Raw genomic sequence first — 13,079 nt, 5'->3', positions numbered from 1 at the left:
TCTGGACTCACCTGAGCCTCTACCCCAGCCAGTCTTCACCAGGATCTCATACTTATACAGCCCATTCTTGCCACAGAAGGGGATCACCCCCACCCGGGCCACGTCAATCACGTCCAGCTTGTGCACGATCAGTGCAGCCACCGAGTAGGTGACAAAGCAGACAGCACAAGTCAGCAGAACTATGTAGTTGAGACCTGGGCCTTGAGCCTACAAGAAAAGAAACACACTGAAAGCAGCTACTCCTTTCCCAGGGGGAAACCTCCATTCTCCAGGAGCTGTGCTGCTTCTTTCCTTGCTGTGCCATTGCTCACAGACACTGCAGGCAAATGCTTCCTCACTGCAAGAAGGACATCGAGGGGCTGGGCAAGGCCCAGAGGAGGGCAACAAAGCTGGGGAAGGGTCTGGAGAACAGGGCTGGGGAGGAGCAGCTGAAGGTGCTGGGTGTGTTCAGCTGGGAGAATAGGAGGCTGAGGGGAGACCTCACTGCTCTCTACAGCTCCCTGAAAGGAGATTGGAGCCAGGTGGGGGCTGGGCTCTGGAGGAACAAGCAACGAAGGGGACAAGAGGAAACGTCATCACATTTCCCTAGGGGAGGTTCAGGTTGGATATGAGGAGCAATTTCTTCTCCTTGAGGGCTGTCAAGGCCTGTCCCAGGCTGCCCAGGGCAGTGGTGCAGTTCCCATCTCTGGATTGGTTCCAAAGCCATAGAAATGTGGTGCTGAGGGCCATGGTTGAGTGGTGACCTGGCAGTGCTGGGGTAGGGGTTGGACTCAATCTTAAAGGTCTTTCCCAACCAAAACCATTTTTATACTCAGAGAGAGACCTTTCCCTGCACAGGCTGTGCAGAGTAAGTGCAGCAGGTGGCTGAAGCTGCCAAGGGCTCTCTGCTTCCACCTATGTCACACCAAGAGAGTAAGCAGAGCTTTCTGGGAGGCAAGCAGCAGGTCAGAGGTGCAAGCTGGGTGAGATAAGACCATACTGGAAGGAAGGTTTGCACCTCACTAAGAGGTGAACACACTGTGAGGGGCCCAGACTAGGGAATTAAACCATCTGCAAAGGTCTGGTTTTAGCAGGAGCAAGCAGCATTCATAACCAGAGGACCAAGCTTCTCTGTGAGCTGTGCCCACCTGCAGCTCCCACAGGTTCTCAGGTGTTGGTCTGCAATCTGGGCACGAGTCAGCCATGACCCAGCTTCCACACCAAGCCCACGGGAGCCTAGTGACAGCAACCTGCTCAGCCTGTGGCAACGCTGCAGAGCCTCTGCTTTGTCCTACTCACAGGAAAGATGAACTGGACGGAGTTTGGGGGGACAAACAGACTGGCCCCAAAGGCAGTGAGGTGCTGGGTTAAGCACACAGCCTGGTCTGGCCTGGTCTCCTCCAAAGGGATGATGCCTTCTGTTTTCCAGCGTCTCTCCTCCTCGCTGAAGTACTGGCAGAGGGAGGTGTACAGCCCCAGGGTCACCTCCACGGGGGTCCAGCTGAAGTGGTTTGTGATGTTGAAGTAGTATTTCTGGATTGGGTCATCAGTTCTGCAGAAGGGCAGGACAGGAAGGGAACATCATTCATCTGCTTGGTGAAGGGACACAAAGCCCACTGTGATGGATGAGTGTCCATGGAAAGCATCCTGCTGCAGGGACAGGCAAGCACCCACAGAGGAAGAGCCCAGGGAATGTGGTGTAACTTCACAGCATCCCAGACTGGCTTGGGTGGGAAGAGACCCTTTAGAGATAACCTTTATTTAGAATAAACCAAACCAGGTTGGAAGAGACCTTCAAGATCATCGTGTCCAACCCATCAACCAATCCAACCCACCCAAACAGCTAACCCATGGCACCAAGCACCCCATCAAGTCTCCTTCTGAACACCTCCAATGACGGCGACTCCACCACCTCCCTGGGCAGCCTGTTCCAATGGGCAGTCACTCTCTCTGTGTAGAACTTCTTCCTAACATCCAACCTGAACCTCCCCTGGTGCAGCCTGAGACTGTGTCCTCTTGTTCTGGTACTGGCTGCCTGGGAGAAGAGAGCTGTCTACAACTTCCCTTCAGGTAGTAGTAGAGAGTGATAAGGTCACCCCTGAGATCATCCAGTCCAACCCCCTGCAGCCAGCAGGGACATCCCCAACCACAGCAGGCTGCTCAGAGCCCCAGAGAACCTGACCTGGGATGGCTCCAGGGATGAGGCATCTCCCCTCTCTATGGGCAGCCTGGGCCAGGCCTTGACAACCCTTTTGGTGAAGAAGTCCCTGGAGGGGATTCAAAGCCCTGGAGCTGTGGTGCTGAGGGCCATGGTTTGGTGGTGACCTGGCAGTACTGGGGTAAGGGTTGGGCTTCATGACCTTAAAGGTCTCTTCTGACCAAACTGATTCCACAATTCTATGGCAATGTTTACAAGAGAGGCTGCTCCTACCTGGGTGAGGTGAAGAAGGTGTAGAGTTTGTGGTCACTTCCAGCCAGGGCATCCAGACCAATTTTCTTGGAGGCACTGCAGTTGTGCTGGTTGGGCTCTGGCTCGTGATGGAGATAAGCCATGATGAATGGCTCGGGCTCCCTAGCCAGGTACTGCTCTGTGTGGGGAGGGCAGAGAAAGCAAAAGTCCTTCAGAAACACCAGGGGGGGCTTGACCAGAAGCAGAGGATGCTCATGAAGAAGCATCAGCAACACAAAGTCAGGAGGGATCTTTTCCACAGTGTACACTCTCAGCCTGCAGTTCAGAAGACCCCTGGGGAAGAGACTACCACAGTCCATGACTAAGGGAGAGCTGGGCCCAGGTCCCTCCAGTGCCAACAGGGTTTAACAGAAAGGCTGGGGAAAGCAGAAGCTGCTCAGAGACAGAATGCCCCAATGATGACACTGGGGACTGGACAATGCCTGTGACAGCCAGAACCTCAGTCATGCAGCACAGAACTTGCTGGCTGTACCTGACATGCACAAGCTCTCCCCTGGCAGCCCTCCTCTCCCACTGGAAGAAACAGCAAAGAGCACAAGGAGCTGGCCCTACCATTCAGGACTCTGTAAGTGAGCTGGAAGTGCAGCCCTGCTTCTCTGTTGTTGCTCTCCATTGTCACAATCAGGTTCACAGAAGTTCTTGGCTCAATGACTTCAGTGCCAGCAGAGAGATTGTCTGGATCTGTGCTGTTTGACACCATCACAGTGATGGCTTTTTCTGAGTCCAGGCTCCCTATGGGGATCTGCACCCCAGTGTGTGTCTGAAACTCCATGGAGGCCACCTTGGTGGACACAGTGTAGTTGCTGATGTAACCGAAAGGGAAAGGATTGGAGTCCACCTGGAACATGACTTGAATGACATCAGTCAGGTTGGAAAGGGTGGTGTTGAAGGCCTGGGGGATGGAGAACTGGCAGTTTGGTGTGTTCTCATAGCAAAGCAAGTTAAAGGGGTCAGACCTCTTGCCTGTGGCCTTAATTTCACCTCCCAGCAACTCGAGGGGCTCCTCGTTCAGCACGCGAGACCTCATGAGGATGCGCATCAGGCTGGAGGACAGGTTGTAGGCTTTGGGAGCCAGCAGGAGATTGTGGGCATCAGAGAGTAGCTCCTGGGGCTTGGACTCTTGGGAAACTGTGTTGACAAGATGAATGAGGTCTCCTGCCAGGGGAGAAAGAAAGGTGCAAAGAGAGAAGAGGTTAATAGCCTCCACAGCTGCTGCAGTCTGGATCACAGAATCAAATCACAGAGTGGTAGGGGTGGGAGTGCCAGGGTAGCAGAGGTGCCAGTGCTGGAGTGTAGGGAGTCTGCAGCATCCTGCCCAGGACACAGCTGCCTCCTCCAAGGACAAAGGAGCACAGTGGACAGCTACAACAGCACCAGTCCTGTCAGGCAGCCTGGTAGAAGCCACAGCAAGGCCCTGAGCACCCCTCACACACACCATGGGACAGCCTGGGACTGAAAAGCAATTTCTTCCCCACAAGGGCTGTCAAGGCCTGGCCCAGGCTGCCCAGGGCAGTGGAGACCCCACCCCTGGAGGGGTTTCAGTCATGGAAACGTGGTGCCCTGGCAGTGCTGGGGTAAGGGTTGGACTCCATGACATCAGAGGTCTCTTCCAACCAACCCATTCTGTGCTTCTGTGAAGTTCCACACAGTGGTCTTAGATGCTGCAGTGAGCCTGAGCTGCTTCCTCAAACTGCAGCCAGGAAGGGCCACTCCTGGAAGCCAAAGTTGCTTACCAAACAGAATTCCCTGCAGTGTCAGTGAGTCTGGAAACAGCTGTTACAGCTGAATGTCTGCAGAGACAGCTGCCCAAGCCAGGACAGCCCTGGGCAAAGCCTGTCCCCCATGGGGCTTGGTCAGCTGCCCCCCCCAGCTCCCTGAGCAGAGCCAACCTGTGATGTTGAGGATGTTGTCGGCGATGCCGGTCGGTGTCATGGTGCCCTGGGTAGTTTCCCCTTGCAGAATGGTCATCATGGTCTCCAGCTTGTTCAGGGTCCTAGTCAGGCATGACTTGCAAACCAGCTCCTTGCTCACTACCTGCACAGGAACACAGTTTGGGTCAGAAGGAACACTCCCAGAGGCAGATGAAGGCAGCCGTGAGCAAGTTCAGGTGGCTCAGTGCTGCAGAGACCATCCTCAAACACCTTTGGCCCTGCCAAAGCCACCTCTGCTCTCTCCAAGCCCAGCCAGGTGACTGCAGAAGCCATGGCTGCTCTGCTTCCACCAAGAGATGCCAAGAAGTTGGTGGTCTCTGGGACTCTTTCATCCACCTCCCCTCAGGTTACAGCTGGCCAGGGCCTGGGCAGGCATGCCAAGTTCTGCTGCAGGAAGCACTGGGCTTGGAAAGAGCGATGCAGAGCAGCACATCCAAGCTCCCCAGAGCTCACTTGCAAGGACCAAGCATGTTGTGAGCTCTTCCATCTCAGGAGCAGCACTTTGTGGCCACCCACTCTTTCTACACAAATCCACCAAAGGATGCTGGGAAGAATTCCTGCACCCACTCTATCTCCAGTGGAAGGAAGATTTAGCCCTTACTGAATCCATTTCAGTATCCAAACACTCCTGAAAGCTGTGGGAGGGATCCTGCCACTCCAGCATGATGGATGTCCCTCCCTCTGCTCCCAGATGTGTCCAGCAAACAGGATGTTCTTGCCATGGCCTGGAGCTCCCTGAGCTGGATGGGAGGGACTAAGGCAACACATGGAAGCTGTTGCCATAACCCTGTGCCTAGCTCTTATTTCTCTTATTTTTTTCTTTTAACTGTAGAATCCTAGGATGGCTCAGGTTGGAAGGGAACCTCAGAGATCATCTTCCCCAACCTCCCTGCCTTGGGCAGGGTCACCTCTCAGATAGACTCAGCTGTTCCAGGCCTCATTCAGCCTGGCCTTGAACACCCTCAGAGAGGAGGAATCCACAGCCTCCCTGAGCAGCCTGTTCCAGAGTCTCACCACCCTCACACTGAAGAACTTCTTCCTCAACTCCAATCTAACCCTGGTCTGTCTCAGCTTCAAACCATTCCCCCTTGTCCTGTCTCTAGACACCCTGATGAGAAGTTCCTCTGCAGCCTTCCTTTAGGATCCCTTCAGCTTCTGGAAGGCAGCTCTAAGAGCCCTGGAGATCAGGAGGTTTTTTCTTCACTTGAAGAGTGGTCAGGGGCTGGCAGAGGCTGCCCAGGGAGGTGATGAAGTCCCCATCTCTGGAGGTGTTCCAGAAACCTGTGGCCATGGTGGTGCTGGGCCTGTGGTTGGACCGGCTCAGCCTGGAAGTCTTTTCCAACCAACTCTGTGGTCAGTAGCAAGAGCTGATACACACAGGACACCACCACAGTCACCTTCAGGACGGCAGCCAGAGATAGCTGCGTGGTGTGAGGGGGGAGAGACACAAGCAGGAGCAGCACTGCAGAACATCCGTCTGCAGCCGGGGAGCAGGAGGGGTGACGGGCAGCGCACCGTGCACTGTGCCAGGGCCGCGGAGATCTGCTGGATGTCATCCAGGGTGTTCACGCTCAGGGCGTTCAGGGTGTCGGTGATGTTGTTCCGTGTCCAGCTCCGCAGCTCCAACTCCTTCCCAGCCGCCGGCTCCGGGAGCGAGGATCGCTCGTACTGGGAAGGGAAGCCAGGCAGGGTCAGGGAGGGCAACACCTCAGCAGCTCCAGGGAGCTTCCAGGCCTGCTGAGCCACAGTGGGGTGGGTGCTCAGGGGAAGCATGGAGGAGGTGGAGGAAGCTGGGCCAAGTTTTCTGTTTCTAAACGCAGAATTAGACTTGAGGTTGGCAACAATGAGGAAAAGCTCTCTCAGGGTGAGGACACAAAAGCAGCTGCATGGGAGACACCCAGGCCACCACCTGCTCTGGGACCTCTGTTTTACATTGCAACCCTTCTGCTTTTCCTGGTCACCTGTCTGTCTGGAGCTTGTTGCTCTTTTTGGTGCCTGGGCCTTGCTCCAGCCTAGCTCCCAGCATGCACACCCATGGGTTTACATCAAAAGCTGCAGCATTAGTCATGTCACTGCATTGCTGGAGAACCTGGCCAAAGAACACTCCTGGAGGCCCCTCCTGGGCAGAGAGCTGCTTTACCTCATTCAAGATGGTGATGAGGGCCAGAGAGTATTCGATGACCTGTTGAGGGTCCCCTTGTTTCACTAAGCCCTGGAGCACAGTGTCAGTTTGGTTGTAGAGCCAGTAGGAGAGGCTGGGAAAGCCCTCAGGCAAGCTGATCTCCATGGAGCTGCCAAGGGAAGAGGCACTGGGGTTAAGTTCTTGCTATCGAATGGAGCAGGGGGAAGAAGGCAGAACCTGCCCTTCAGCTGGGAAGGAAGATGAGGTGGGAAGAAGGTGGTTAAACAACAGAGACAAGATTGCTGATGCTTGTGCTGGTGCCCAGTTTGCAGCAGGTCTATGGAGGAACATCACAGACATGAAGCCTGGGTCCTCACTAGTCCTGCTCTGTGAAGCTGCACGTGGAGGGGACACACTGAGCCCAGAGAAGAAAGTAAGTCCAGGTCCCCACCCTGGCTACATGAGCAGTGAGACACCAGGCCACCCACAGCACCACAGCTTGGGGCCACCAACTCTCACAGAATGGGGGAGTTGGAAGGGATCTCTGGGGATTATCCAGTCCACAGCATCTTGCCCAGGGGCACAATGCCCGGGGGGGGTTGGAAGCTCTCCAGAGGAGACTCCACAACCTCTCTGGGCAGCCTGCTCCAGGCCTCCAGCAGCCTCACACCAAACAAGTTTCCTCTCCTGCTCAGATGGAACCTCCTGGGTTCCCATTTGTGCCTCTTGCCCTGTGCCTGTGCACCACTGAGCAGAGTCTGGCCCCAGCCTCTCAATCAGCACAGCTAATTCCCTCTGCTTTAAGGGCTCCTGATGCAGAGGAGGTGGGGCACAGACCACAAAGTGAGAGGATGCCTTCAAAGCAAGGTGTCACCAGCGAATGAAGGCGGTCTGGAAAGCTGCAACTCAGGGCAGTGTCTCCCTGTCGAGCAATGAGCCACACTCTGTTCCTTCTGCTGAGCCTCCCCAGGAGCCCAGCCTGGCCAAGCCCAGCCTAACAGCAGTGGGGCTCACCGGTTAATGGCCACCACGGTGGCACCCAGCTGGTCCTGCACCAGGACAGAGACGGAGACGAGGAAGCCGCTGTCGCGGAAGCCGGGCGGCAGGAAGGCTCCGTGCTCGGCTCGGCTGCCCTTGTAGACGCAGAACTCGTGGTAGTGCCCAGGCCTGCGGCGCGACACCAGCAGCATGTACACCAGCGGCCCCTCCGCGTCCTCCAAGTCTCGCCAGCCTGCAGAGCAAAGCCAGAGTGGGCAGGGGCACAGCTGGGGCTGCAGCTGCCACACTCACAGATGGCTTGGGCTGGAATAGAGCTCAGAGATCATCCAGTCCAGCCACAGGCCCAGCACCACCACGGCCACTAAACCACGTCCCCAGGTTTCTTGAGCACCTCCAGGGAGGGGGACTCCACCGCCTCCCTGGGCAGCCTGTTCCTAATCTCCAACCTAACCCTCCCCTGGCACAACTTGAGGCCATTTCTGATTTAGAATAGAACAGAATAAACCAGGTTGGAAGAGGCCTTCAAGATCATTGTGTCCAACCCATCAACCAATCCAAGCCACCTAAACAACTAACCCATGGCACCAAGCACCCCATCAAGTCTCCAGTGATGGTGACTCCACCACCTCCCTGGGCAGCCCATTCCAATGGGCAATCACTCTCTCTGTGTAGAACCTCTTCCTAACCTCTAGCCTAAACCTCCCCTGGTGCAGCCTGAGACTGTGTCCTCTTGTTCTGGTGCTGGCTGCCTGGGAGAAGAGACCAACCTCTGCCTGTCTACAACCTCCCTTCAGGTAGTTGTAGAGTTTCCTTAGTTGTAGTTTCCTTTCCTCCCATCCCTTGTTTCTCAGGAGAAGAACCCAACCCCCACCTAACTCCAGCCTCCATGCAGGGAGTTGCAGAGGGCAATGAAGCCTCCCGTCAGCCTCCTTTTCTCCAGGCTAACACCCCCAGGTCCCTCATGATCTTAAAGATCTCTTCCAACACCACAATCATTTGGGTCTCTCTTTGGGAAGCAGGGCAGCTGGTGACATGCTGCTCATGAGAACCTTTTGACCCTGAGGAGCAGAGCTGGAGGCGGTGGCAGGTGCCCAGCACAGCTGTCCCTGCGCTCTCACCTGCACACTCAAAGTGCACCTTGGCCATCAGAGCCTTGAGGGGGCCTTTGGGAGACAGCTGGCAGGAGCCTCCCACCGGTGGCTGGTTGGGGAGGAGGTCGATGGAGGCGAAGCCTTGCTCCCCTGTGGTGAGGTCTGTGACGTGCAGGGTGAAGGTGTAGCCCTCCCCATCCTTCAGAGCCCCTTGCCTCAGCACCAGGTTCATTCCTGTGTCACCAGTGGAGGTGGTTCTCTTGTCCAGGATGAGGGACTTGTTTTTAAAGCTATGTGCTGCCCATCTCTGTGGAGAAGAAGTGGGGGAAAGACAGGAGAAGGTTGGTTTAAATCTGGAGTTACGTCCTTAAAATGTTTTCGGCTGAGCCTCTGATCCAGGAGCAGATTTCCAGGGGGAGAGGCTGCCAAAGCTGCAGTTGATCATTCAGCTTTTAGGCTTGTGTGCTACAGCAACAAGGACTGGAACCTCTCCAAACTGTCTGGTGGGAATATTTCCCCTGTGAGATCTACTTTGGGCTCTGGGATTACATCACCCTCCAGCAGAAGATTTCATGATAGAGGACACAAACAGAGGAAATAAGTTAAGCAGTGGTGGAGTCTCCAAGGGACACCATGGGTCATGTGCTGCAGGCTGACCCTGTGCTGCAGGGTCACTGCTCTGAGCACTGAGGGGCAGCTGGGATAACAAGAAGCAGTGAGAAGCCAACCAGAAAATGCCATCCAGGCATCTGGGAGCAACACAGGCTGGCTGCCACCACAGGACTGCCACCTCTGAGACCTACTTTGCTCAGCAGGTTGCAGAGATGCTGTGGAGCAGAATCTGTAATTAGGGAGGGATTTGGGAGATAGAAGAGACTGAACCACCTCTGCTTCAGCCACCAGAATGAGCCAGCAAGCAGCAGGCAGAAGAAAATGCTCTGCAGATGTCTCCTAGGAAGAAAAGTGGCTTTGGTGTGGTCAGTGCTGGCCTTGGCTGGGAAGTGACAGCAAGGCCTTGCCTTGGGGGAGGTGCAGGCACTGATGGAGCACTAACAGGCCACGAGTCCATGTCCTGCTGCCTACAGTCACAATCCAGGGCAAGTGGAAGCTCTGGACATCTCACAAGGGGTTCAGAGGTTACAGGACATGGGGACCCTGCTTCACAGGCTCTCCCAGCATCCTCTGTGCTGCTGAGACACGGCACAGCATGTGGGAGCCCCACAGCACACCAGGCAAGGGCCTCTTCTAAACTTGTGACTCTGCAAGCCTGTCCTGTAGCCAGTTCCAGAGACTGGGATGAAGAGGCCAGCACCAGCCAGGTGTCAGCCTCCTTTCAGCCAGACCCAGCCTGCTGCTGCATTTATGCTCACAGATTGTTCCCCCTCCTTGCAGCTACAGCACTTTAGGTCCAGGACTTTAGTTCCCACACAGCTCTTTCCACCCTGTCCTCTCTAACTCTCCCATTCTCTCTGAAGCCCACCAAAGATGAAGCAAAGCCCAATGCTGTTGATGACCTTACCCCCAGCTTGGAGTCGTCGTGGCAGTTCTGGCAGGTCCCCTCCAGGTAGACATAGGAGCTCTTGCTGACTTCATAGACAGACTGAGCCTTGCAGGAAACACACTCCAGGGACACAATGGGGATGCCCCCCCTCTTGATGAATACCTGGGGAAGTAAGAGCCTCAATCAGAAAGCCTGAGACAAAAACACAGCTATCCAACAGGGAAGAAGACCTCTCAGCACCTGGTTCTGCAAGGGGAATCACTCTGCACCAGCCCAGTTTGTGCAAGGGAACAGCTGAAAGGGATTCCCAAAGGATTTCAGGGTGAAGCTGCCTCACTTGTCTCACTCTGCCCAGTTCTCCTGCTACTCATCTGCAAAAGCCACACAGTCCCAAGCTGGGCCAGCCCAGGTAGTTCTGGATTTCCTTAATTTATACTTTTTAACAAGAGAAATCACTTCCAGGGAGTCCTTCCAGTACCCTGTGCTGAATTGCCAGCAAGTCCAGCTTGGGATGAAGCTAACTGGAGCACTTTGCTGCTCCCACCATCCCAGGACAGCTGTCAGCCCTGGAGAAAGGGGATCCATGTCTGAGTCTGGAGAAGAGGAGCAGTCTAACTGGGAGCAGGAAAGCCCACACAGCTGGTGAGCACCTGCCCTGGGAAGGAACTGCAGCTCTCCTTTGTTTCTTGTGGGCCAAACTCTTGGTCCTCCCTCTGCAGATGTGGAGTGACTGACCTGGTGGGGACAGAGCACATCTGCAATGGACACAGGAGTGTGAGACTGTGGGTCCCTGTCCTTGACTTGGAAGGTTGCTAAATGGGAAGTGTTTCCAGTCCAGAGCAGGATCAAGAGCCTGGGTTTTGCTGAGGATGTGCTGCCCTGTTCAAACCCAGCATGGTCCTGCTGCCTCCATGCTAATCTACTGACCTCAGACCAGAACCATACCTCAGGACCTGCCCTGCCTGTGCAGAACCATCATCACCATCATCCTTTGTGACACTGCCTATGATGTCCCTGAGAGGCAGGAAGGTGACAAAGACAGCCAGCTCCCACTGTGCAGCCTGCAGGAACCACCTTTTTCAGGGGGTGGTGTGTTCAGAGAAGCAGGAAATCAGAGTCACAAAACTATGGAGTGATGCTGGTTGGAAGGCTCCCTTAAAGGTCACTGAGTCCAACCAGCATTGTTCTAGGCTTGTAGTTGAGACCTAAGTTGCACATCTCGAGATGTGCACCACACCTCCCTGGCCAAGCACTCAGGGAGAGGAGAGCTTCACAAGCTCTGGTGGCTCACACACCGTGGCTGTTGAGCTCTGATCCCTGTACTTGATCTAAATTCCTTGCAATCCCCAGGACATGAGGTTGGCCAGCATTCAGCAGAGCCCTCTGCCCTGGCATAAGGAATATTCTGAACCCAAAGACAGCCCTGGAGACACTGTTTAATATGGCAGATGTGTAAAAGAACCATAAGCATCAAATCATTTTGGTTGGAAGAAGCCTCTAAGCTCATCCAGTCCAACCATCAGCCCAACACCCCCATGGCCACCAAACCATGTCCCCAAGTGCCATGGCCACAGTTTCTTGAACACCCCAGGGATGGGGACTCCAACACCTCCCTGGGCAGCCTGTGCCAGTCCCTGACCACTCTTGAAGCAAAGAAATTGTTCCTCATCTCGAACCTACACAGTTTCAGGCCAGTTTCTCTCCTATCACCTGAGACTAGGGAGAAGAGACCAACCCCCACCAGGCTCCAACCTTCTCTCAGGGAGCTGCAGAGAGCAATGAGGTCTCCCTCAGCCTCCTCCAGGCTCAACATCCCCAGCTCCCTCAGCTGCTCCTCCCCAGCCCTGTTCTCCAGATCCTTCCCCAGCTTCATTGCCCTTCTCTGGACCTGCTCCAGCCCCTCCATGTCCTTCTTGGAGTGAGGGGCCCAAAACTGACCCCAGGACTCAAGGAGTGGCCTCACCAAGGTGGAGCACAGAGAAGCTTCCCTCATTGCTGCAGTCTGTGCACTGGAATCACTGTGTTGTGCTCAGGCATGGAAACCAGATAGTACAGAATGTCCTGGAAAGACTATCAATTTAGGGCTATTTTTTTCGCCTTTCATCCTCCAGCTTTGGTTTCAAACACAGGCAGTAAGAGTTTCCACTTCCAGGCTAACTCCATCTCTGATGCCAAAGGCACCACGTCGAATGCCTCTGACATAAGCCAGAAGTGCTGTCAGCCTGCAGATGAGCTCAGCCTCAGGCTCAACGTGACACAAACAATGTGCACTTAAGGAAAACCTCCCCAGGAAACATCCAGGAGGAGAGAGACTGTGAACAGTCCCTGGGAAGCTCCCTCTGGGGAAAAAGTCAGGGAAGAGCCTGGTGCTGTGACAGGTGAAGGGCCCAGCCCTGCACACAGGGACGGAGCTACCACCCCTGGACTCCTGAGCTGTCCTCCCACAGCAGACTGGTGGTCACAGAGTCACAGAACTGGCTGCCAGCACTGTGCAGGGCTGGGTCACCAGCGCAGACTCTGCACAGACAGGGACTAACACAAGGTCTAAAGGAAGTAGGAAGCCAAAAGGACTTGGCAGGACAAGTGAAAAGAGCTGCCGAAGGCAGCGTAAAATGAAACCAGGGAAATCCCAGAGTCCAGCATGGGGGGGCTGGAAGAGACCCCTGGGGATCCCACAGTCCAAGCCCTGCTCCAGCAGGGCAGCCACAGCAGCTTGCCCAGGGGGGGTTGGAAGCTCTCCAGAGGAGACTCCACAACCTCTCTGGGCAGCCTGCTCCAGGCCTCCAGCAGCCTCACAACAAACAAGTTTCTCCTCCTGCTCAGATGGAACCTCCTGGGTTCCAGTTTGTGCCCCCTGCCCCTTGTGCTGTCCCTGGGCACCACTGAGCAGAGCCTGGCCCCAGCCTCTTGCCCCCCAGCCTTTATCTCTTGCTGAGCATTAAACAGATCCTCTCTGGGGCTGCCCTTCTCCAGCCACACTCTTCTT

At 55.2% G+C, this 13,079-nt stretch overlaps 1 protein-coding gene across 3 annotated transcripts in view; it reads right to left on the bottom strand.

Annotated features, from left to right (window-relative positions):
- LOC137456745 (polycystin-1-like) overlaps positions 1-13,079 on the bottom strand; it is a 90,831-nt gene that overhangs the window by 21,321 nt on the left and 56,431 nt on the right. For all 3 annotated transcript variants that reach the window (XM_068168340.1, XM_068168339.1, XM_068168341.1), the window contains exons 17-26: positions 10,112-10,255; positions 8,620-8,899; positions 7,517-7,733; positions 6,521-6,671; positions 5,896-6,048; positions 4,339-4,483; positions 3,002-3,604; positions 2,411-2,567; positions 1,279-1,531; positions 12-207 (exon numbers count right to left, since the gene is read on the bottom strand). In XM_068168340.1, the coding sequence (XP_068024441.1) occupies positions 12-207; positions 1,279-1,531; positions 2,411-2,567; positions 3,002-3,604; positions 4,339-4,483; positions 5,896-6,048; positions 6,521-6,671; positions 7,517-7,733; positions 8,620-8,899; positions 10,112-10,255 (2,299 nt within the window). The remainder of the gene's footprint in view (positions 1-11; positions 208-1,278; positions 1,532-2,410; positions 2,568-3,001; positions 3,605-4,338; positions 4,484-5,895; positions 6,049-6,520; positions 6,672-7,516; positions 7,734-8,619; positions 8,900-10,111; positions 10,256-13,079) is intronic.

This window comes from Melanerpes formicivorus, unplaced genomic scaffold, assembly GCF_026170545.1.
Source record: "Melanerpes formicivorus ecotype bairdi unplaced genomic scaffold, bMelFor1.0.p_v2 SCAF_135, whole genome shotgun sequence".
NCBI lineage: Eukaryota > Metazoa > Chordata > Aves > Piciformes > Picidae > Melanerpes > Melanerpes formicivorus.
The sequence above is the reverse complement of the archived record's forward strand: the minus strand, read 5'-3'. Positions and strand labels throughout refer to the sequence as shown.